We start from the raw sequence: 25,590 nt of genomic DNA on the forward strand, positions 1-25,590 counted from the left end.
AACGCAAAGGACAGAGATCCTGTCTGTTCAATGTAAAAAAAGAAAAGAAAAAGAAAAAAAAAGAAAAAAAAAAAATCTGATCAGACCGAAAGAGAGAGAGAGAGAGAGAGAGGGAGAGAGGGAGAGAGAGAGAAGAGAGGGAGGGAGAGAGGGGGGGAGAGGAGAGAGAGCGCGAGCGCGAGCGAGCGAGAGAAGAGAGGAGAAAGAGAGAGAGCAGAGAGCGAGAGGAGAGCGAGGTGTAGAGAAACCGAGGGGGAGAGAACCCGAGTGTGTGTATGCGTGTGCGTGTGTGAGCGCGAGCGAGCTTGCGAGGGAGAGGAGCGAGAGAGTGCGAGCAAGAAAGAATAAAAGGAAAGAAGATTTTCTCTATGTATATAAAGATGGCCACGTTAGCAAACGGACAGGCTGACAACGCGAGCCTCAGTACCAACGGGCTCGGCAGCAGCCCGGGCAGCGCCGGGCATATGAACGGATTAAGCCACAGCCCGGGGAACCCGTCGACCATTCCCATGAAGGACCACGATGCCATCAAGCTGTTCATTGGGCAGATCCCCCGCAACCTGGATGAGAAGGACCTCAAGCCCCTCTTCGAGGAGTTCGGCAAGATCTACGAGCTTACGGTTCTGAAGGACAGGTTCACAGGCATGCACAAAGGTGAGTGCACCTTTCGCTCCCAACTTTGCCGGGGAGAAAGAGCGGGCGGGCGGGCCGATCGGCCAGCGACGAACGAGCGAGCGGGAGACGGCGCGAGAGGGAGCCTCGGGCGGACGCCGAGGAGGGAGGCGCTCCGGCAGCAGAGACCGGGACTGGGGTGCGTGGGGAGCTGTTCGCCGGGGCAAGGCTGGGTTTTGGGCAAAAAGCTGATAGACGCGGTTTCGTGGGGAGAGCAGCGGGAGCAGAAGAAGAAGAGAAAGAAAGAGAGGATCGAGGGGAAACGGGGCTTGGATTTTTGGGTACAGCGACTTGAAAGACTGGGATGGGGACGTCTGCACCGGCCGAGCCCGGGACGCTGAGCAGACTGGCGGGCTCTCAGCCGGCCGGGGACCAAGGGTGCTGTCCATCGCCGTGGTGCTGAAATACTAAGCGGAGATGGTTTTCTCCTTCTCCGCTCCGGGCCAGAGTAGCAGGAGCGCAGCCGTCTAAAAAGAAGAGAGGTGACAGATTCAAAGATACATTTTTTATTTCGCTATCAATTTAACAGTAAACTCTCCGTGTCGGGCTGTGTGCCTGAATAATCCGGTTGTGGTGCGAGTGGCGGAGGAGGGGTTGGGGGGGTTAGTTGTTTGAAGGAAAGGGGGACAAAACCTAAGGTAAGAATTAGCAAAGAACCAGCCATCCTCTGGGTGGAGTGGGGGGGGTGGGTCAGGGAAGCCTGGATGATCCCCTCCTCCAGAAAGCAGGGCTTCGAGAAAAAATCTGTGTGTGAAAGATATGCATTTTGGAGGGTGTATCCTAAATTATCCCAAACTCACCATGCAGAGAGGTTTATAGTACATCGTTTCTTTCCCTTGAAGCAATCATTACTAGTGAGTGCTTGGAGGAGGGGGAAACAGAATGATCAAAGAATTAAAACCCAGCAACTTTTTAGGAAAGTGGTCATGGGAATTGTCTGCAGCCTGCCTGTTTTCTCCTTGTTTTATTATCTTTAAGGCAGAGCCCCAAACGTGTTCAGTTGTAGAACGTGTGTGGGTGGCTGGTGGGTGACGAAATTAGCCCAGTGCTTGCTCCCTAACAGTAATGTATAGGATGTGCAGCGGGAATTAATCGGGGCTGGAGCTGTGTAGGCAAGTTAAATGCTTTCTGAGAGAGATTGATCGTCGGGCAGAGAAGGAGCATTGGGCTAAGGAAGTTGTAAGGGATGTGTATGGACGTTCCGTTTTTAATAAACAGTAGTGTGGAGAGCTGCTGAAGATGCTGTGTTAGAGCTGGTGGTTTAAAAGATGAAAACACACACACGCACATGCACACCTACCCACACACAGAGGGCAGCCTCATCCTTGGCCACAAATGGGCTATGAACAGAGCTGATCCTCCGGCACATTAGGTGCAGAGCGCGGAGCTGTCTGGTTCTCAAAGCAGCAGTGGTTTTCACTATCACAGCCTCCCTCCTTCTTCAGCCCTCCCTTCATCCGAATACTAAGCAGAGCTCCGAACTCTTCATAGTTGGAGTCCCAGAGAGCAGTTTTTATTGGCTTTAGCATCTTCCAGCTTGCCTGCTGAGGAGTAAATCTTAAAGTTAATGGCATGTTGAGTAGCACAAAAACATAGCAGAATGGAAATATACTGGGTTTGCTGGGGTGGGGTGAGGGTGGGAGCTGTAATGGAGAGAGAAACCAACCTTTATTCAATATGGAGAAAATGTCTGTTCAGAAGAGAAACTGGAAAGGTGGAATGGGGAGGCAGTCTTCGAAATAATATCAGTTTCCCCCTTTTTCACCCTCCTTCTCAAGTCAACCATATCTCTGTAGTTTTTCCCTTTCCAATCAAGCTCCCTAGAAGCTAATCAAGGTTGGTATTAAACCTTTGTCATTTTAATATGTCCCCAGATTTTAAAATAGCAATAATGAAAATTAAGAAGCAGAGGTAGAGAAATACTTTGCCCATCTTAATGATAGGTTCTTGTGGGGATTTGAGATTTTAAAGTTTAAAAAAATCAGTATCCACTAGAGGCAAAAAGACAGTTGTGAAGAACCGAGCTTCCTATGAGATCTGGGTTGGAGCACTTTATTTGCTTCTTTATTCCAAATGAAGGTAATCTTAAACAATATTCCTTGGTTTCTTCTCACGATCGCTTGCTAGTATCATCACTCTGTTTCTGATGTTTTGGGGGCTCCCTTTTACTCTAGCAAAGATGTAGAACTATCATCATTTGCATCAGCGAGGTAGAGAAGGTTAAGATATAGTTGCGTCTATGTATCATATCATATATATGCATACACGCATCTGGTGAGGATTCCTATGACAAGCAAAACTTCATTTTCTAAATAATTCCTCCTCTAAACTGGCTCAGTCAGGGGCAGGCAGGCCCGTTGGCTCTGGAATGCTGGGTGCTTCATTGTCAAAGCTCACCCTTCAGAGCCTGAGCATATATTTTTTTTCCTATGAAACTTCCTGCCTCTCCATCCCTCAGATTTTTATAGGCAAGGTTGGCCCACAATGTCCCTAACAGTGCTTGGAAGCTCTGAGAGAGCTGAATAAATGAGACAGTTTCCGAGGCCTGGTTTATTCATTCCTAGAAGAGTTTGAACTCCTCCTTCAGTGATACAGCCTGATTTATTAGCTAATCCTGATAAAATAAGCTTCCGGCCACCTTAAAAAATTACTTGCTTGCCATTGGTGATTAATTACTGTTTAGTCAAAACCATGATGAGGCTTGAAGAATGAGGGTTGCATTTGACTTCTAGATTTCCCCCAAGTCTAAATTATAACATGAGGCTAGGGATAGAAACGTGCCTTTGTTAAGCCTGGTTTCGGGGTATATTTGTGGCTTTTTCTTTCCCCTTCTTGAATTTCTAACTTCTAATGAATCATACTGGGATAAAATTGAGAGGCATGACAGGATACTGGCCTTCAGTGTGGATGGAATATATATGCTACTGGTTAAAAGAAGAAGAAAAAAAATAAGTAAAAATTACATTAAGTACATGAGATTTCAGGTGGGTATCCATTTGTTGGCCACCTGCCATTTCTGGTAACTAAAGAAGGAAACAGTTCTAAGGGTTAATGGAATACCTGCCATGCGTAGAGTGAACCTTAAAAGGCAATTACTCCAGTCAAATTGGGAGTCTGGAGGAGGGAGTAGGTGTGTGTTGTGGAGAAAACCCAGCCGTATCGGAGAAAGGCTGTTGGGCTGGGGAGGCAGCAAATAGCAGTTGTGGACTGGCGTGATTACCGTAAAGGTAAATTCACCCCCTGGATAAGAGAAGGCAAATGGGTAGGGGGAGATCTGGGTGCTAGGCAGAGAGAGAAAGAAAGGAAAAAGCCCAGAACAATTTGAAGAAACAACACCTAAGGAAGAAAACCCAGTTTAATGCAAACTCTCCCGGCTAACTCAGAGTCTCCTTTTCTCCCCCATTAGAAGCACTTCAAGAAAGATTGTTTTTCCAGGCTCCAAAGAGAAAGACATTAGGCTATTGATTAAAGAAGAGAGAGGCAAACTCCCAGGGTATCAGCAGAAGTGAACTGAGGACGAATTTTGCCCCTTCTTATAGAATTTTTCTCCCTTGGAGAAGGAAACAGGTCATCCACTAGTCTAATTCTTCCCTTCTAACACTTTTATTTATTTCTATTTTATTCCTTGTATTTCCTGAAAAACAAAGGCAGTGACTGAAAATACGTACACACACACACACACACACACACACACACACACGACTGCTAACACACACACACATACACAGTTAGTGGATCACACATGAACAAGCCACAATCCATTCATAACTTTGGTCTTATCTAGCAGGATAGGAGGCAGCAAAGACTGAGTTACTGGGAGACATAAAGACTAGTGCTCTCTGGATAGCCATATTATAATGCGTTATCTTTGAAGTCATTTAAGTCCAATTTAAGTGGTACTTAGTATAATATTTATGAATTAATGTGATCTAAGCATAGGGCTGTCCCCAAAGGTTTAAACAGCCTTTACTACTGATATGTGCTTGTTCCCGGAGCCTGCGATGCATTTTAATCTAAACAGCTAAGTCCTCATCACAGTCCCTCTTGTTAACCAGTCAGAACAGATCTGTGGCCTGGATAACCACTCTGCATTGAGATTTTCCCCTGCTGCATAGAGGAAAATCTACTCTAGTGGCAGCCCGGGGGCTCCCAACCCAGGAGCCACAGCTTCAGGGATGTCGGGCCCACATACTTTCATACTACATCCAGAGGGAGGGTGGGGACAGAGTAATGGAACCTTCTGTGCATTGAGCTCTGGAGAGTATATCATTTAGAAATATACTCATCGTCAGATGCACAACCTCTCATTTCAATGGTATCTGAGTAGTAAATTCCTCAAGCCCCTTGATTTGGGGTACAGCTGGGAGAAGGGGAAAGGGCAAGGGTTATGATTATGTTCGGATGATTTGTGACCATCTTCATAAAATTATGTCTGGTATTTTTGTGTAAGGGGTAACAATTCTCAAAACATCGAGTTTCTGCCACTTGACTTTAGCTGAAAGAGCTCATTGGTTTTTTTTATTGTTTTGCCTTTTTTTTTTTCCTGAGATAGGTGAATTAAAGCTAGTGAGGTTCTATCTGATTTCTGTTTTCAAATGAGCCTAAGAGACAGGGAAGCCGAAGTATCAGCATGGGCATCAGCTCAAGTAAGATGAACTTTTAAAAACTACTCGGAAAAATAAAAATTCAGTTCTGTCCAGGGAAAAACACTAGCAGAATGGCTGGACACACACCTACAGCTTTTAAAAGAAAGATTTGCCTTGTGAGACAGAGATGTGGAAAATGAGATAGCTGTAATAAGAAGAAAAACATTTAAAAATAAGTTTCACTAAGGAAAATTAGCAATAGTGATTGTTGCAATGTTAAAATAAACCTAAACAACTGCCCCCATTAAAAAAAAAAAAAAAAAAAAAAAACCCTCCAAATTCCAGACGTTGATAAGTACCCTATCTAGGAGCAAAGAAAAAAACTATTGGGAATTGATTCGTTTATTTAAGACGCTGGTGGTTATTTGCTGGTTGTGCATGATTTCATTTATCTTTTAAACAGACTTCCCGAGAATTGACACACACACACACACACACACACACACACACACACCCCACACGCAGAGATAAATCAATATGCACATGTGCACGTATATGCATCCATGTGCAAGCATGACTAAGCGCATCCCACACATATGGGAACCAGGGCTGGCCTAGATTTTACTGCAATTCAACGGGGAGATGTTAACACTCTTTCTCCCCCACCCTGCCCCACTCAGCTTTAATGGGGAATTCTAGATTGGGTTGAAAGAACCCCCTTGGCATACTTTCACTCTCTCCACCTGCTCCAGTTGGCTGACGTTTTGTGACTTCTCAAACAAAAAAACAAAATAAAACAAAAAGAAAAGCATTTCTTGAATGAAGTCATAGCTTTAAAACAACCCAAAGGAAAACAATTACAAACACGTATGCCATAGATATGCACACGTCCCCTCAGTTCATGCGTCTTGTAAAGTTTTCAGAGTGCTTTCAAAGAGCTGATTGCTGGGGGGCTTTCCTGATACCCAGTGATCTCAGCACTCTCCGGTGACTCGAGCAAAGGCCATTATCGCTGTCATTATTATTATTATCATCATCATCCTCATTATTATAATTTATAGACCAGGATGGGAGAGGAGCTTCTGAGTGATGCCTGAAGAGATATCCAAAACACCCACTCTTTGGTTGAGAAAAGAGCTGGTCTCACTTGCTTCTGATGGATTTAGGAAAAACACTGCACAGCTCACACCTTCCAAGTCACCAGAGGGTGGTCAGTTTCCAAACTGACCCAGGAGGGATCTCGGTATAGAAGATCTGGAATGAGTACTCTGTAGAGGAGAGGAAGACGCAATAGAGAATGAGGCCCAACATCGTAGGCAGAAAAAAGGAACACTGAAAGTTGGAAGGCCGAAATGCCAGCCGCAAGCTGGGATCACTGGTTGACAGTGGCTGAAACTGCAGGAGCTTCTGAACTTGGAAGGGAAATCCCGTGTGACATGCTGAGAGAAGAGCTCGAGGGTGTGAAAATCTGTGTGTGTCTCTGGGTACTGGAGGGTTGGGGGAGGGAAGATGCTGCAGCCTGCGTGGGTGTTGGTGTGAGTGCATGCGTGTGTGTGTGTGCGTGCGTGTGTGTGTGGTGTGTGTGCATGTGTGCGCAGGGAAGACATGACAAATTCAAGTGTCGTGGAGATGATGTTAGGGGTAGTTTCATCTTGCAAGGCTATATGTGTGATCAGGGAGATGGTTGATGAAGAAAAGAGGAGAATGACGCTGTCCTTGTGATTATGTACATGCTCCACCTCAGATCTCGTGGCTTGGATTTGTCAATGATCTAAGTTCCAGTGTGCAGGCGTGCTCTTGTGCATCTGCCTGATAGCCCCACTCAGAAGTCCAGGTTGGGGAGAGGGTTCATCTCCCCCCACACATCACTCTGCAAAGGCTTGCCCACTTCTGCTCACCTACTGACTCATTTTAGAAATGACCTTCCATCCGAGAGCCCAGCTCTCTGCAGAGATCATTCCCTCCACTCTTTGCATTCCCTACCCCACCTGCTGCCGCTTGGCATCCCTGTCCAACTTTTCTTTTGTAGTGCTTTCACACACACACACACACACACGCACACGCACACGCACACACACACACACACACACACACACACACACACACACACAGAGACATACACATACAGGGGAGTTGACCAAGTCAGTCCAGCTAGGCCCTGGCAAGCAAAGGACTGCATTAGCCTGAATGCACACAGGGGTGGCAGGGACCTGGTGGCCCGCCTTTTGGGCTCTCTACAAGGAAATCACATGCTCTTCCTTTACTTTTAACTTTTCTGCAGCCCCTCATATACACATATTCTCCAAGAATCACAGAAGGCATCTAATTCTGCCCAAATAGCCTAGGGAACGGGCACAGAGCCCCCAGCTTAGTTGGAGCCCTTTTATCATGCTCTTCCAACTCCCTCTTTTCTTTTTTCTCCTCGCTATTTAAGATGCCCTCGAAAACCCACAGTGGGTCTGAAGAGAAAGATACATGTTCCACTTGGCAACGTGAGGGTATGGTTAAAGATGCCAGGGCAAGAGGACGATGATGGGGTAGAAACGGTGGCAAAGGAATTCCCAGAGTTGATGTGCTTGCCCTAAGGGCTTCCTCCATCTCCACCCATCCAGTTTCCAGTGGCCCCTGGATGGATATAAAGCCAAAGATACAGCTCTGCCCACAGAAACCAACAAAGCAGCCAGGTGGGCAGCCCCAGGGTAATTGCCCTCCTTTCTGTGTCCCTCCGGGAGCAGAAGGGGATGTGTTCAGGACCAAAGAGTCACGGGGCTGCTCCCCTTCCACTCACTCCACCTTTGGTTTCCCTTATCCTCCCTTGTATATCTCCCCTCCAGCACAAGCTGACTGACGCTCAAATGAAGCAATTCCCAGCAGCTCAGCTCAGGAGCAAATCCTACGTGGCCATCTGCAAGATGTAAATAAATGGGTGCCCTCGTGGAGACAGACATAGTTCTGGTTCCGTGAGGATGGAACATCCAAAAATATTGATCAAAGCTCAGGGGAAAAAAAATTGATAATGAGCTGGCCTCCAACAAGAGTTTAATTGACGGAGACTTCTGAAGGCCGGCTCTGGACAGCGCATGAAACTGACCACGATGTTACTTTATTGCAATACACTCTGCTTTAATTAATTAATCACCTTTGTTAAGAGCTGCTCCAGATCAAAGGTTTCTGGATATTTAGCAGATCTTACTAACAAAGCCCCCACGCATTAGGCTATCCTACTGCTCACGGTGAGGCAAGCAACCTTCCTTCCCATTTTCTTTCCTCTTAGCTGTGGCTTCTTCCTCTTTGTTAAAGATGAATGGATCTTACCGCACAGCCGTTCTGTCCTAGGATGGGGACGGTGAGGGGTGTTGCCCGCTGAGGGCATGGGGCTTCCTCTCAGCAGCTGTTTCTAAAATTACATGACTAAGACTTGGTTCACCTTCAAATCTATCTGGCTGAAATGGGGAGTGTCAATAGAATAAAAACAGAGCTCATGGAAATGCAAGAGACGTGTGTATGTGCGTGTGTGTGAGTGTTTGTGTGTGTAGGCACGTGCACAAGCAAGTTATGTGCACATCCACATAAATATTATGGGATCGATACATTTCACATCCGCTGCCCACACCTCTTAACTTCTCCCTCCTGTCTCTTGAGCACCTGTGCTACTGTCGTATTTCACTCTGAGAAATGCTCGGAGCTGAAGCGTGCATAGATGATGCTATATTGAACCAAGCCATTGTTTGGATTCGGTTACGGAGTCCGGGTACGCATTGAAGGATGGTCCTCGCCTGGCGTAGGCGGTGCCTAAAGAATCTACTTCTCAAGATATGACAGGAACCTCACTCTCCAGAGTCCCCAAAACCTACAAACTGACAGGTGACTTACTTGAAAGCAGCCCTTGGAGTCATTCTAGGAAGATTTGAATGCCATACGTGGCTGTTTGTTCATTATTCTAATTTAATGATGCAGTCACACCTAATTAATCCATGTCTGGTTTATTCAAACACCAAGTCTGAGGATCCAAAAGATCTCTCTAGCTAGCTGGCTTCCCTTTACAGGGGCGAGTGAGGGGGCTGCCCCGGCAAGTGAGCGTGTCCGGGTCCAAACAGGAACGGATCACCGTAGACAGACTTGATGAAGGCGCTGTCCACCCACGTAGGAATGACAGCAATTACAGAGGTGACAGCAATCGGAGACTAGCGATGAGATCTGTGTGCCTGTGTGCACACACGTGAGCACACAATGCATGCCTTCTACCAGGGCAACCTTCAAATAGGCAATGGGCCACACCCCCAGTGTGTACAAAACAACACGGCCTTATGGAGTGTCAAGCATTCCTATGATTGGGAGTTTCGGTGCGGAAGGTTGTGAGACTGAGCTGAGTCAAACTACCCTCTCTGGCCTGGAGAAAGCCGAATGCATTGCTGCCGCCGCACAGATAAAGAGACTGAGGCTGGGAGCAGCAAAGTGCCGTCTGCGGCGTGGCCCTCAGCGGACCTCCCCATAGCTGCTTCTGGCCATACCGCTCCCAGTGAGTGCTGCCTCTCGCCTGGCAGGTACACTGAGAGAACAAGGACCAACCTAATAATATCCTTAAAAAGCCAAGCCTCCTGTGCTAGTCCTAGGAGACAAGAGGCATCCAAAGATCAAACACTACATCACAGTGTATTAGTAAGCAGTCTCTGATACAGCTACCTCCCTATAATGCTCTAATTGACTATTTGATCAGCTCTAAAAGGCCCGGTGTTCAAGACAGACTCACACACATTCACACACTCACACACATACCCTCACCACACAAGCACACGCACGCAGTCTCTCTCTTGCACATGGCACTGTACCCACACCAGTTCACCCAGCAAAGGTAGATTTGCACAGGCGGTGCTTGATGTTGAGTGAAATCACACACCTAAGATCATACATGCCCTTCCATGCATGGGCTTATCAATAGCTCTTAACGAAATGTGACAGCCAGCCCAGAGTGATTCAGTTGTATGGACAAAGGTCAGCACATAGATATCCATTATTAATAATATCAATATCTTGGTTGACCAATATAACCAGAAACTGTATCATGTCGCTGCTGATGGGCAAGGCTAGGAGGACTCCGCTGGAACAGCAGGAAATTATGCCCATGTAAAATTAATCATATTGACTGGTTCTAAGAATATACGGAGAGGTGAAGATGTTGAGAGCTCTTTCCATGGTGGGAAAGGGGGACCTTGTTCCCAGAGGCTCCCTGGTCTTGAACCCTTGGAAAGCACCCAGGAAGGAGGTGTCTACCAGGGCAACCTTCAAATAGGCAAGAGGCCACACCCCCAGTGTGTACAAAACAACACGGCCTTATGGAGTGTCAAGCATTCCTATGATTGGGAGTTTCGGTGCGGAAGGTTGTGAGACTGAGCTGAGTCAAACTCCCCTCTGTGGCCTGGAGAAAGCCGAATGCATTGCTGCCGCCGCACAGATAAAGAGACTGAGGCTGGGAGCAGCAAAGTGCCGTCTGCAGCGTGGCCCTCAGCGGACCTCCCCATAGCTGCTTCTGGCCATACCGCTCCCAGTGAGTGCTGCCTCTCGCCTGGCAGGTACACCAAAAAAGAATGCTTTCCTTCATCCGGCCTCCGCTTTCCAACGGGGTGAGGTAGCGGAGAGGTGTTCTCTGGACAGGAAAAGAAAGAAATAGGATCCCCTAACCATTATCCACCCAACATATCCACATCTTTCTGTCAAATCAATACTTGGCTTGGCTTGGTCTCACCGGATGGGGCACAGAGAGCATCCTTGCACCCGCCGTGTGAAGAGGTCTATCTCTGAGGGGTGGTGTGAGCCTGAAGCAGCATCCCTAGTTACATGGCTGGATATTGGCCTCAGGGGGATGTCAGTGTGCACCCTTTGCTGCTTAAAGGTCCCAGGAAGAAAGGCACCCAATCCCATCAATCACGTGACTGGGTTCTTGAGACCAGCAGAGCCAGGGTCTTTTCTCGTCAAGCCTTGTTGGTCAGGTTGGTATGGTCTGGACTGCAGAAGGCCGTCGCTCACTCAGGCTCACCTCCAGGCACAGTGAGCAGGAAGGAAAGGGAAGGCCATGTGTCCTTGGCCTTGGAATTGTTGTCTGGCATGCCCCTGGCCTCTCATGGCCTTGCGCACTGGAGCCCAGCTCAGGCTGTTCCTGGTCCTCCTTGGCCACGCTGGGCAGCACCTGATCAGGTGTTCTGAGGGAGAAGTGGACAGCAGAGACTCCAGTGGCCGAGGGCTTGGCAGAGAGAGACGGAACAGAGCCCGACAATTTGGATCATTTCTTTTCTCTGTTCCCAGAGCCTGTGCAGGCAGCTGGAAGGGAGACTGCCTTAGAGGCCAGGTCCCCTGGTGGGGTGATGATGGACGATAGGAAAGGAACTGCTAAGGTGCAGGGGAGATGCCTTTGATGTAAAGGAAGGAGAGGAAATGGTCCCTGTGGCTGGGGTAGGAGTGCTTGGAACTCAGCAGACAGGCCACCTGCCTCCCCCTCCTGGCCTCTGGCACACTCAGAGTCCCTCCAGAGACTTACACCCAGCCCTTGGGAGCAAGGGCCTCTGCCAGTCCCTGTTCCCTCCCCCGTGCTAATGGCCCAGCCTTGTTAGCTGAGGCTACCTTGGACAGTTCCCAGATCTCTGGACTTGCCCACCACACGGGGCCCAGACTAGGCATGGCCACAGAGGTGTTTGGGGAGGGTGTACCCTCCTGGTCCACAGAGCCACACCACTGCGTCGGCCCCAAAGGCCTGGGTCTAAGGAACTCTAGGAGAACAGTCCAAAGCCAAGAGGCTAGGACCCTCCTGTAGACCCTTTCCCTACCTTAGGGAGGGGTCCCCAAACTGTGCATGTGGAGGGGCTCCCCTCTCCTCCGGCGGTTGCCTGCCCTCTGACCGTGAGAGGGAGAGCTTCCTACTCTCAAGCAGGGCCCCTGAAGCTGAGGTGCCGCTCCTACCGCCGTCCTGGCTCGGTGTCCAGTCCTCTCCCGCACACCACTCCTTACCTCTACAGGACAAGGGGGGCACTCCTCTTACGCATGGGAGCCCCGTGTAGGAGTCGGCTGCATGGGACCCTGAGCCCAAGCCTGGGGCACCAGCAAAACAGCGCCAACATGAAACAAGAGAGGAGGATCAGAAAATCCAGCAAGTATTGTAATTCAGTATGCAGGTGCGTTTGGTTTCATTTCAAAAATGAATAACTCGTGTGCGGTTTCGTACGGATTTTATTCTTCATTCCCTGTGTTGCAGCACCAGAATCTTTTCTATACTTAGGGGTCTGACGTGAGTCCAGCTCCAAACTGTTACATCCCTCAGCTTTTGCAAAGGACTCTCCAAATGCCCCCAGAAGGCACACACGCACACTCAACCCTGTGCCTGACCACCCGGGCCTGGGCACAGGACGGATTAGTTAGTGATCATTTGGCACACCTGCCACCTAGGTCCAGCTGAGACCCCAGGGCAGCAGCTCCAGAGCACCAAAGTTCCGTGGGCCATCGGAGTGAGAGGCACAGAGCGCGAGAGCCACCACTGGCTTATTTCCAGGCTGCGTTTTCTCTTGCAATTTTTAAAACTCTTTTTCTTAAAAACTGAGACCTCCGCTTTGCTCTCATCTTGATTATTTCAATAAGTAAATTATTAGGTTTATTTTAGAGTCAATTCTGTTGTTATTGTGCTGGGCAGGTTTGAAAATCCACTGGAATGAGAAGTAAAGGGTGAGGCCTGGGGCTTGAAGGGACGAGGCAGCCGAGCAGGTCCCCAGAGAGAGGAGAGGAATGCAGATAACCAGGCGGTGTCTCAGCTGGGAAAGCGCGCCCGAAGGCAGCAGTGAGCAGCCACTCCACAGGCCAGGTCACAGTGGCAGGCCGCTGGACGGGAGGACAGGAGCAGAGGCCCAGGTGGTGGCCGCAGAGCTGCAGCTGGGGGCGCCAGGTTCCTGCTCCCTTCTGTGCGAGACCCCCGTCTGCGACTCACACTGTCTCCAAAGCCTTGATTTGTTTCTCCTGAGTTTCTCAAGTTTCTCAGCAAAACATTAACCCTGAATGTTCTGACTTATGTCAGCTGAGCCAGGTTGGTCCACAACAGAGGCCACAGAGCCGGGAGGAGAGGGTCCCCCAAGGCTGGCAGAGGCAGGAGAATCCGGCTGGGGCAACAGCAGGGGAGTCATCGACCCAGCTGCAGTCTGCATCTAGGGCATACCAGCCCCATGCGGAGAGCAGGGTGCCCTGCCTACCCCCATGGGGCAGGGCAGCCTTCTGCAAAGCAGAGAACAAGTGCAGCATTCCAATCTGATGGGGGAGACACTCAGGGAAGACCAGGGTGCGGTGGGGGCAGAAACACACCTCCCTCAAGGAGGCAGATTCATGTGCGACTCAGGTGCCCTGAGGGTCAAGTCCTCTCCTCGGAAGGCAGGAACCCACCATCACCACCGAGAATAACTGGGTGTGCTAGGAAGCAGCAAACCCACAAATATAAGACTACCCAATGCAAATGTCCTGTGTGGGGAATGAAGGACCGCCCCCCACCAAAGAGGAGTAATCAGATAGGGGTACCAGCTTCCGGCCCAAGGGGCTTGGCCCCAGGCTCCCAGGTAGAGAGGGTGGCAGAAGCCCGGCTGGGACATGGGAAAAAGGCAGAGCAGAGCCCGGAGGCTGGCTTGCTGCTGGCCTGCTTGTTTTGTTTCGTTTTGTTCCATTATGTTTCGTTTTTGTCCCACTGCAGTAAAGTCTTGTTCTCAGGCTGGTGGATAAAGGAATTTCTCACTTTGAATAAATTTCGACCTACCACCAGCCCAGCTGAGAGAGAAGAGTTGGGTGCAGGGGTAGGTGGGTGGGTTGCAGGTATGTCTGAGGAAGGTGGTGACACACGTAGGACCTGCAAGGACAGGCCTCACCTTCTTTGGGGCTGCAGTGTCCTTCAGCTGTCCGAACGGCAGCCCACTTGGGCTGAGAGGTTACTCGTGGAATATTTCAACCCGTGCCCATGTTCCCTGTCACCTAGTCAGGCATCCAGACTGTCCCCAAAGCTTACTCAGCTGAACATCCCGAACAGTAAACTGGGTGTTTCTAGAGGTGGGAATCTCCCCCTGGCCCTCTGCCCTTCCTCTGTGCTGGCCCCCAGTTCAGGAGTGGCTGCAGGAAGCCAAGCAGGATAAGCCAAGTGGATAAAGCCCAGGACAGCATTTCCTGGGGTGACACTGGTCTTGTGGCTGGAAGAATCTTGGCAGTTCCCAGGAAGAACCACTCCCAGTGTGGACAGCACACCCGGGCAAGGGTGTCAGGCTCCCTGGGCAGCCTGTTTCCTGCATGGGAGGAATTGGGGGTGCTTCCTCCATCTCTGGGAGAGAAACCCAGCCCAGAGAAGCAGGAAGAGATGAGGTGATCTTTAGGGCCCCGAACACAGGAGTGTTTGTGGCCGACTCTTTAGGGGAAGGAAAACTGCCCTCGTTCAGGCCTTCCACAGAGCTTGACCCTGCAGCATCTTCCTGACCCCTGGGATTTCTCAGCGGGGGAGCAGAACTGGGCCCCATCACGGAGCTGGAGTCCTCCAGTGCCCCCCCACGCACCTACTCTACACTCCCCCGATGCCCCCAGGCCCCAAACCCCAAGCCCCAGGGCTCTCAGGGCACAACGGTCCCCAACCCAAATGACCTCCCTTTCCTATCCCTTCCAAGTCCTGCCCCTTGCTGATCTGACAAATCAAACTGGGCAGATGCGTCCCTAGTGGCTAATGGACACTAATGAGTTACCGTCACTGGTGACATGTGCCTCGTACAGGGACCTTTTAGAGCCCAGGCCATAACCCAAAGAAACATCTCTCGTGGTGGGATTTCTGGCACAAGCCTAGCCAGAGGGAGAGGCCGTGAGGCTGGGAGGCCTCTGGCTGCTCCCTGGGCATGGGCCTGCCTGGCCTAAAGCTGTGTGGCCAGGACATGGACCAACCCATCCCACGCCACAGGACCAGGTGAAGCAGGCAGCGGAGGGACTCAGACCCTGCCTGTCTCCCAGCAGGGCCGGCGCACCCAGGAGGCTGCCAAGTCAGAGGTCTAATCAAATATTAAACACAGTCAGTAAACTTAAACCAGTGCCGTATCTGAAGCGCCGAGTCCCTTCCTGAAAGCAGCCCAGCTCCAGCTCAGGGACGTTGCCAGGTCAGCTTTGCCCAGGTGCAAGGCTGGGGGCTTCTGGGCCCATGCCCCATGGTGGGCAGGAAAAGGGGAGACACACCGGGACCTTGGCAGGGACGGAGGCTCATGGTTTTTCTCCTCCATTCTGTTATTCATTTCCTCTGATTTTTATCTCATCTCTCCTGATTGTCCTGGTGAAACTTAATAGACAAAGTGAATTTTTATTACATCGTCAATATAATCTCCAGCTAATCAGCAGACTCGGGGGCCACCGCAAGCCCTATAGCTCCTCATCTGGCTTCGTAAATAGTAGGAACAATCACTGCCAAGCGTGACTCCTCCACCTCCTCCCAAGAGGCTTTCTCCCCACTGCTCCCCTTTCCCAGACCTATTCTTGGGGTTTCTGCCTTCCCACGGATCCCCCCCACCCAGTGGGCCACATTGCCGGTCGATGGAGATATCTTCCCCGTTCGTATTTTTAGTTTTCTCCCTCCCAGCTTCAGCTGTTAAAATCACAAATCTGGGGCTCGTGTTTTGAATGCCAAAATAACCTAATGTCGACTGATTTTGATTCTACTTTCCTCTGTGCTCAGAATATGATATGTCATGAGATATTACATAATCCGATAGATCACAGTATATACTCTAAATCACGTTATATACCAAATTAAGTCATATGTTTTACCATACCCGTATAACCTATATACCAAAGGTGTTTTGGTCATTTAAAGTTAGATCTTGTATCTTATAGACTGTATCATACATGTTAAATTATATATTTCATTTGTATTATAGTATGCCTTCCATTTACATAGCATTTTAATCTGTAAAGGGCTTTCTTGTCTATTACCTCTTTCATCCCTATTGCAACCAGGTACAGTTGATACCTTTTTTATAAAGAAAAATGGAAAAGGGATCATGAAGGAAAATTACAACCTGGTCAAATCCTGCCAGGATACAGCAGAACGGCTCAGGCTCAGAACAGATGCCGGCGAGCCAGGGAAGGGGCCTGGGCGAACCAGAGGGGGCAGAGGCCTGGCCGATGGCCAAGTAGGCAGATTCGTGGGGCTTGGCCTGGGCAGCCCCTGGCCAAAGGGCAGCGATGATTTAAGGAATGTATGATTGGTTTGTCTGTTTCACCACCAACCTGCCCAGGGTTAAAGGTGAAACTGAGTGTATCTTCTTGGGAGGCTGAGCCTGTTCATTAACTCAGGGTGTCTGCTCCCCTGCTCTCTGGGGCCACACCACTCTGCTCTGCAGTGGTTTGGACTTGGGGAAACCAGGAATCATCACTTAGAGTCAAATCCTATAAATAAGGTGGGTGACAAGGCTATTGAATCTGACCTTGGGTGTCCACACCCCCGACTGTTTGAGGGAAGGGGGATCAGCTCCTCGCAGGCAGACCAGAGCCAGCTCTGGGAGGCACCGACCACCCTTCACGAAGTCTCCCCTCTGATTCCTGTGCAAAAGTCTGCTTGTTCACATCTGTCCAGCAGATGAGCTGCATGCATCAGAGGGTCTCGGGAAAGCTCCTTCTCTCTGGGCCTGACAGTGCAAGGGAGGCCTGGATCCTTAGAGGGGCCCCTGGGAGCAGGCAGTGTTTGGCGCTCTGGACACTGCCTGCTTGCAGAGGTGGCTGGTGCACCAGGGATGGAGCTGGACGCCTGGTCCTCGCCCTGCCCGGCCCTCTGGTCAGAGTCTCAGCTTTCTCCTCTCTCGAATCACTGCAGTGACCCCTGCCCACCCCACCTCTTAGGGTCATTGTGAGGATGGAATGAGCTAAAAGGAGGGAAAATGAGGTGTAAAAGTTAAAATCTCCAGGGTCATTGTCACGTACTGAGTGCCAGCACCCCATCAGAACACAGAGAGCTCTGAAAGTCCTGCTCACTCAGAAATAGGATGCTTGGGCTGACATCAGGATGGACGGGAGGGAATATTGACAAAGCACCTACTACATGGCGTACACGTAGGACTCTTGCTTATTTTATCTCATCAAATCCTCGTGACAAAACTGCGACAGAGATGTCACTGTGCCCCTTTGAATGCCACAGGAACAGAAGCTTGAAGAGCAGGAACTCGACGGAGCTTACGCGCTATGGAGACGCAGAGCCAGAATTTGCAACCATATTTGTCATATTCTCAAACCCCCCACATTTCCATGACTGCAGCTCCCTTTATGGAAGTAAATAAAAAGATCACCTCTTCCATCGCCGTCATTTTACAGATGGGGATACTGAAGCCCTGTGACATTAAAAGCTAAGGTTTTCTTAAATTATCCCACACCACATTTTACAGAGGTTCTGAAAACACACATACACACACACACACACAAGTACATATACACATTACAGACACACAGAGATAACTCACATAAACACACCCTCTTACAGATACACACACATGTATAGACACACAAAGAAATATATACTCACAGACACACATAGGAACACACTCACATAAGGACACTCAGATACCCATGTACACAAGCACACACACCCCAAAATATAGATACAGCACACACACATAAACACATTTCACAGACACAGGCATACAGAAACATACCGAGTCACACATAGACACACACAGACATGCACACATAGAGGTACACACACAGACATAGATGCATATACTCACACAGAAGCACACACTCACACACCAGACCTCAACAAGGCTTAATTAACCATAAGGCCACAGGCACAATTTAGCCCCATAACTCTGTAGCAGGAGAAGCAAAACCAGCTGGTTTAGAGAAAGGGATAACAAGGGCCCAGCTTGGAGGCAGGGAGGGAGCCCAGTGGCCCCCTCAGCTCACCTTTCAGCCTTAGGCCAGGGGCCAAAAGTCATCTCGCCAGCGCCTGTGTGGCGCGGGAGCCCCGTAAAGGTCAAAGCCAAATCCTCATTAGAAATCAACAAATCTACAGAAGGCATTTGCTGAGAATGCTCCCTCTGCATTTGTTCTTCCGCATCCACCCCCAGGATCCTGGCCAAGTTTCTGCTCAACTGACCAAGACCAAAGGAAGGTCCTGGAGAAATTTGGGGCAGGCCTTCCAAGGACCCCCCCAGCCCTGTACATCTGCCCTGGGCAGGTCTAGTACAAGTAAAGCCAGGCCTGTGACCAGAAGAGGCACCTCCAGGAAAGAGTGACTGGAAGGGATGAGACGACAGGTGTAGGTTTGCAGCCCATCTGTCCTGGAGGCCAGCACTCGGGCTGCCTCCTCTGTGGCTCCTAGCAATGAGGGAGGATGTCTTCCCACATCGAACCTCTGCTGTCCACCCAGGCCTGCCCCTGGCCTGCAGGGCTCCTGTCTGTCTATGGGACCACACTTTACCCAGGCTTGGCAGACAAAGTGGCCCTGTCCATCTGTATTAAGAAAATACACACACACACACACACACACACACACTACATGGAGCAAAGGGTTAGCAATGATGCAATGACAAGGAGCTCATCAGAGAATGGGCAACATATGGTTTTCTTTAGGATAAAATCCTGAGGGTTTGGGAATGAGTCCACTAAATGTTCACCTCCTGAAGGACGAACAAACCATTTGGAAACTGAGACTTTCCTGGGACAATGGGGTGGGCCTGCTCTGCCATGCACGGACCTGGGCCAGGTGTGTTGGATATGAGATGCTCTGGGCTGCCCTGGGAGGCGGTGTGTATGTGTTGCCCCGTCCCACGTGACCCTACTGTGCTGATGGGCCGTGAGGGGTGAGGCTCCGTGGGCAGCTCTGGGGACCATGGAGATAGCTATGAACGGCCACAGCGTGGCTAGCTGCTGGCACACGGTGAGTCTGTTCAAGGCATGCTGTGTGGATGCGTGTCGTCTCCTTGTGTTTGGCATTACTGTGTCCTGTGAGTCTCCTTCATGCGTGTACACGTATGCTGATGTTGTATGGGGCATGTGTGCGTGTCGGGTACAGGAGAGCAGTGATTTCTGCCCTGGTTCTGGAAAGGGATGTAAGGGAGCAGAGGAGGCTTTTGCTTGTTCCTGCACAGCTGCAAAGCTCCCTCATCCTGGGACCTGCTACCCAGGTGGGTCCCCCCTTTCTCTCAGCCCAGGGGTATCTCATGCCAGAAACGCCTCTGCCCCCATCCTGAAGCTCTGGGTCTGAGCAGAGCTCTGGGATCTGGAGCCCTTGCCTGTAGCCTCTGTGAGAACAGTGTGTGTGTGTGTGTGTGTGTGTGTGTGTGTGTGTGTGTGTATGCACACACACCGCCTCCATATAAGCACACTGCAATCTCAGCTGGGGAGGCCCAGGCAAGGGGCCGTGTGGACGTGTATACCAGAAGTGCTGAGGGGACGCCGGCGTATGGGGGATGTCAGGGGCCCAGGTGGGCCAGTTTCTAAGTTACAGATTGTAAGCTATGACTAGAGTTTCTACCAAGTGCACGTGAAAAACGGCAGAAAAGATGGGTCCAACTCCCTGGGCGGGCACCCTTGAAGTTCCCTGCAAATGTGTGTGAGTGGGGTGTCTCTCGAGGAGCCTCTGGCCAGGGTGTGGGAGAGGGGTGGGGGAAGGTCTGGGGGAGGCAGGGTCCCACACACGTATTGTATGGGCAGCCTGAGTGGGTGGGACGCTAAGGGAGACTGTCCTCCAGAGACCTCGCTGCTTTCGTGGATGCACGGCTGGGCCATCTGTGGCATTTTTCTCACATTCTGCCCACAGCTTCCCCTGGGAGATGAGAAAGAGGAGGTCGGGACTCCTCAACTTCCGGGTAGCCCTGCGCACCCAGCTCCTCTCGGAGACAACCGAAAGTGTGGGGCTGTGTGTGTGTGTGTGTGTGTGTGTGTGTGTGCGTGTGTGTGTGCACGCGTGACAGACAGAGACAGAGACAGAGAGGGAGCTTGCGGGGAGGGGCAGCAGCTATGGGAAGAGAGAGGGCCCCCTCCCCACTGCCTCCATCTGGGTGGAAGCAGATGGTGCTCAAACTCAACCAGCCCAGAGGCAGGGCTTGGAAGCAGTGTGTCCTGAGGGAGGGACAGCGCCAAGGAGGCCAGGGTGAGGTTCCCGGGAAATGCTCCCGGGCTGAATGCATCTCTGCCCTCCCGGATCTGTCCTCTGTCCAGACACCCAGGGTCCCTGAGCCCTGTCTCGCGTCTAGCTGCAGGGGCCCTGTTCCTTTGCTTCATCTCTGGTCCACTTGAGGCTGATCCAGCTCCTGGGGTGCAGACATGAAGGGCAGGCTCTTCCTAAGTCTGACCCCGGCGTGAACTCACTTTGCTCCGAGGCCTGGCAGGAGAAAAGCCGTCCTACCTGCCGCCATGGGTTCTAAGGTCTTGGGCTCATCAGGAGGGAATCACCACGCTGGACTCAAATCCAGGGTCGTCACCTGTGCTTTGCCTGAAACACCCTCAGCAGGTAGCCCCCAGGCACACAGAGCCCTTCGGTGAAATCTGCCTTGTTTTCCCGCAGCTGAGGACAGACCCTGACCCTCCCCTGCCTTTCCTAGGTCCCCTGTGTCCAAATTCCCTGGAAATCTGATGAGAAATGAAGATCCTGGCCTCTGCCTCAGACCTTGGAACTCCCAAGGTTTGGGACTCTGCAGCTGGAGAACAGCTCAGCAATCTCCAATGCCTGGTCCCCAGAGCCGCCCGGTAGCAACCCCCAGCCCCATGGTCAGTACCCAGTCCAGATTGTTGCTCCCTCCCGATTCAAAATTGGACACCCTCCCAGCATCTCCTAACTTCCTGTCCCCTGCCTTATGGCCCCCGAGGTGCAGCCTTCTTCCCCAGCGGAATGACCTCCTGCGCAGCCGGGACCACAGGATCACACATAAATCCCCCTCCTCAGGCTGCCATCGTCACTGCCAGAAACACACGTCTTTCCCACCAGTAGGAAAGGGTCCTGACCTCACACTCTCACATTTTCCTCTCACACACTCACACGCAAGTGGGCGCACACACATTCACACACAGATACACTCATCCAGACATACAGATATGCACAGGTGCATTGACAAACACAGAAACACTCACACACACACAGACACACATACACACAGATACACACATGGGTTGCGCTATTCTGTTCCCAGCTCCATGGAGTCATGGCTGTGCTCAGCACCTCCCATGGCTTTCCAGGCCGCATTCAGAGGGAGGTGGTGTCTCCAGAGGTGGCCAGGGTCTGTGAGACAGACAGTCCTGAGGTCAAACCCCAGCTGTTCCACAGACAAGATGTGTGACCTTGGGCAAGTCACTTTACTTCATGGGCCAGCCTCAGTTTCCTCGTCTTGCAAATGGGAACATACAAACTGTCTAAATGGGTTTATTTCGAGTATGAAATGCAGTAATCTAGGCAAAGCAGTTAGCACAGTGCCTGGAACACGGTAAGCCTGAGATGAATTGTAGCTGTATAGTAAGTGAAAAAGAAAAAGAACTGATAGAATTCCCATCCCAGCAACTCGCCTCTGGCCTTGCTGCTGTTGCACTTCCTGGGAGATCAGTTCCAACTGCACCTCTGCTCAGCTGTGCCTACCCAGTGCACCTCTTCCCTCTGCCTCCCCCAGACCAAAGCCTGTCCCTTTGCAGAGACCGCGCTGAGCATCCTCCAGGAAGCCTCCTGCAGCAGCCGCTCGAACCTCCCACCCAGGGCCTCAGACCCACTGTGCCAACCTCCTGCCAGTGCGTGTCCATTCTGGGTCCATCCGGCCTCTCCTTCCCCCGTGAGCTCCCCACAGACACCCCTGCGGGCCTCGGCTGGACACACCTCAGGCACAGATCCATGGTGGCCACCTTCACTCACCTAGAGGGACAGTCACTCTGGCCCTGGCAAAGGCCAGTTACTTTTTTAATGTTAATTTTATTATAATTATTTTGCATTGTGAGCAGTACCATAGAAAAAATAATGGAGATGGGAAAGGAGAAGAGAAGGTGCCCATAGTCCCACCTCTCGAAGATGTTCCTGTGACTGTCATGGTGATTTTACTTAGGTCTGGCTGACAGGTCCACTCAGAAGCAACACAGACAGAGCTCGCTTGCCTACAATGCACCCAGTGTTGGGCTACACCTCGTGTAAGAAGCAGAAGGAAGAGCCACAGCCACTCGCACCCCCCACACCCCCTAGGAGGCTCGCAGGCTCGAGAGGAAATAACACTGGGGAAAATGATGCCCAAAGCACAAATGAAACACAACCTACCGCCACCCACCACCAGCAGATACCACTGTGTGCCCAGGTCATGGAGGGATGTGCAGCTCCTGTGGCCAGGGTTTGAAAGTGGGTAGAAGCCCTGGGTTCTTGTCCAGGGGCCCCTGGAGTAAGTCATTGGGCTTTTCTAGATTTCCACTTTCTCACTTGGGCATGGAGATAAAATCGGTCACCTCTAAGCATGCTTCCTGTTTCACAGTCTATCACCTACCAGGTGAAGTTCGTGCTGGATTTAGAGCCCAGGGTTGCACAAAAATGAGGGACTCTTGGAGGCTGGGGACAAGTGTGGGAAGATTTGAGGAGTCGCTCAGAGACCACAGTCAGGGGTCAGAGGTAACAGGAAATGATGAGTCTACGGAGGGAATGAAGAGCTTGTGACTGGGACTTGGTCATGAGTTAAAATGGAAACAGGGTGTGATGGTTGGCCCTCACTAGCACCAGGTTCTCCCAAAGAACAAGGGGAGGTGGTGGTGGTGCCGTGGAGAGAGCACTACATCTGGAGTCCAAAGACTTGAGTTTTAATGTTTGAGAGGTGGATGACGACCACGGGCATTTTATTCCCTGAGCTCTGAGCTCCCATCCTGTAAATCGAGAAAAACAACACAGATTCCGCGGTTATCATGGCAATTAAATGAGAATATATAGAAACATCTAGAACAGGCTTGGATAATTAATAAGCATAATAATAAGAGAACAATAAGAGAAATAGTTAACATGCCTTTGTCATTTACCAAGTGCTCAGCACAAAACCAAGCATTCCTTTGTGCTATGTCATTTCATACTCCCACTTCTCCTAGAAGGAAGGTTAAGTTTCCATCTTTATTTTGCAGACAAGGAAACAGAGAGCTTAAGTAACTTCCCAGGTCACACAGTGAGGAAATGGCAGAGCCAGAATGCCAAGCAGGGCCCCCAAGAGTCACAGACTTGGTTAAGAGTGCTCGTCCTGGTTGTGGTCAAGTCCCACATCCGGGAACGAGAAAGTCTTCCCGTGTAAACACCATGACGGAAGATCAGAAAAGCCAGCTCCTGAAGTTCAGTGGATACACAGTAAGCACTCAATGAGTGTTTATTTATTGCTTCTGTTTGCAGCTCCGTTCCCAAAGTGAATTGTTTAAGTAAGGAGCATTTACCTTTATTACAGTCATTGGTAAATAAAATTATATTTGCATTTCCACAAATATGTATGAGTTTAATTAGTCTTGCAATTCGTACACAAGAGTCGGTCCAGGAAACACATTCACGAGCCCACACTTCTACCCCAGGCAAAAAGCCTTCTCAGACAAACACCATCAGGATTAAATAATTCATTCATTCACAAAGAATGATCAAAATTCCATTTCGGCCATGCTGGGGGTAGGATGCCAATTAGACATCCAAGTGGAGACATTAAGAAGGCAGGTGGATTATGATCCTGGAGCTGAGTGAAGATCTGGGCTGGAGATATAACTGTGAGAGGCATTCATGTATCGTGGTACTTAAAGTTATTTATAAGAGGACAGATCAAACAAGACTTCATACATGCGATTATTGCTCCTCCCCAGTGTGGTCTGAGCATCAGTGAGGTCATGGACTGTGTGACACACACCTAGTCAGGCATGCATGAAGCCCGAGATGGGGTCTTGGGAGCCCCCTCCTTCCCACACCCCTCCCCAATGTCTCAGCAGGGGCTCACCAATGCCAGACACCCCTGGCCCTCACTTTAATGAAGGTAGCAAAGGAGACTGTTCCTCCTGCCTCAGTTCCCCCTCATACCATCTCACAGAGCTTAACTTGAGTATGTCCTTCCCATGCTCCCACCTAAATCCCTCCTGCTGTAGTTTCATTCCCTCCAGCTTTTGCCATGGCCACTGCCACTGCCCTTTCTTGGAGCGTCTCTTTCCCAGGATGCCAAAGTTGCATTCCACCCAGGAGGGAGAGCAGGAACTCTCTAGGGTGAGTCAGCCGGATTCACAGCGAAGATGTAGGTCGCCCAGCTCCCTCCTCCCTGCTCTGCAGTGGCTGAGGCCTCCCTGCCCCGCCTGCCCCACCAACCGTGTCCTTGTGGCCTGTACACCCTTGCCCCTCCACCCCCACCAGCCTGATCTCACTAGTGGCTGCTCTGAACCCCTGGAAGAGAAGCATCCTGCAGGGACTTCTGTGTGGCCCCCAGAGCCACCACCGAACACCTGAGACAGACTGCTGGCCCTATTTTCTCTCTTTTAAAGTTAAAAGCTAATAAAAGGAACACACGATGGCATAAGCTGCTGGTGTTTTACTTACAAATTAGAGCTGAAATCATTCCCTAGGCACCTGGGAGTCTCTGAGAGGCTGGACTGGGGTGAAGGAGCCTGCGTGTAGAAGGTCCTCCAGGGCCACAGACCGCCCTCCGCTGGCTTGCGGCTGCTCCCCCAGGCACCTCAGAGCCAAACCCTCCTTCCCTGTCACCTTCATACATACATCTGGGTCAGAGCCCACTGTCAGGAGGGTGGTCTTCAAAAGCCCCCTATCAAAGAGTGGTGGGTAGCTGGATGGGAGGACAGGTGGAGACGGAGAGATGACCCAGTGCATCACTGATCTGGTGATAATAGTAAACATGTGCCCATTGTGAAGCATTCTAACACGCCAGGCCGTGCTACCCACATGGCCGCATGAGAGCTCTTCATCCTCTCAACCACCCATGACAACACCAAGTGGGCGGCTGACAGCCATGTGTGGCTATTTCCATGCCCGTTTATTGAAATGTAATTAAAAATTCGGTTCCTCAGTCGCACTAGCCACGTTGCAAGTGTTCGGTAGCCACAACTAGTGGTAATTTATTATGCTAGACAATGCAGACCTAGAACCTGCCTTGCAGGGCAGAAAACCCTATCAGACGATGCTGTTCTAAAATACTGCAGGCGGGTAAAGCAGTGAGTGTCACACGTGCATGTGCCAACCTAAGCGTGTGTGGAAACAATGTAGGTGGGTGTGGGCTTCACTATACTGCGTGTGTGTGTGTGTGTGTGTGTGTGTGTGTGTGTCCAAGAGGTGCCTAGCCCTTGTCTACCACCCCAGACCTGCCACCGGAAGCAGTGTTATGAACACGGG

At 50.6% G+C, this 25,590-nt stretch overlaps 1 protein-coding gene across 13 annotated transcripts in view; it reads left to right on the top strand.

Annotated features, from left to right (window-relative positions):
* Window positions 1-207: 207 nt before the first annotated feature.
* The window catches only part of CELF4 (CUGBP Elav-like family member 4), a 299,015-nt gene continuing 273,632 nt past the window's right edge, over window positions 208-25,590 (top strand). For 8 of the 13 annotated variants that reach the window (XM_032602699.1, XM_032602703.1, XM_032602698.1 and 5 more), the window contains exon 1: window positions 239-654. In XM_032602699.1, the coding sequence (XP_032458590.1) occupies window positions 369-654 (286 nt within the window). In that variant the 5' untranslated portion in view covers window positions 239-368. Of the gene's footprint in view, window positions 655-25,590 lie in introns of all 13 variants that reach the window. The other 5 variants (XM_032602691.1, XM_032602694.1, XM_032602695.1 and 2 more) reach the window with 1 other exon arrangement.

Source organism: Phocoena sinus, chromosome 14 (genome assembly GCF_008692025.1).
Source record: "Phocoena sinus isolate mPhoSin1 chromosome 14, mPhoSin1.pri, whole genome shotgun sequence".
NCBI lineage: Eukaryota > Metazoa > Chordata > Mammalia > Artiodactyla > Phocoenidae > Phocoena > Phocoena sinus.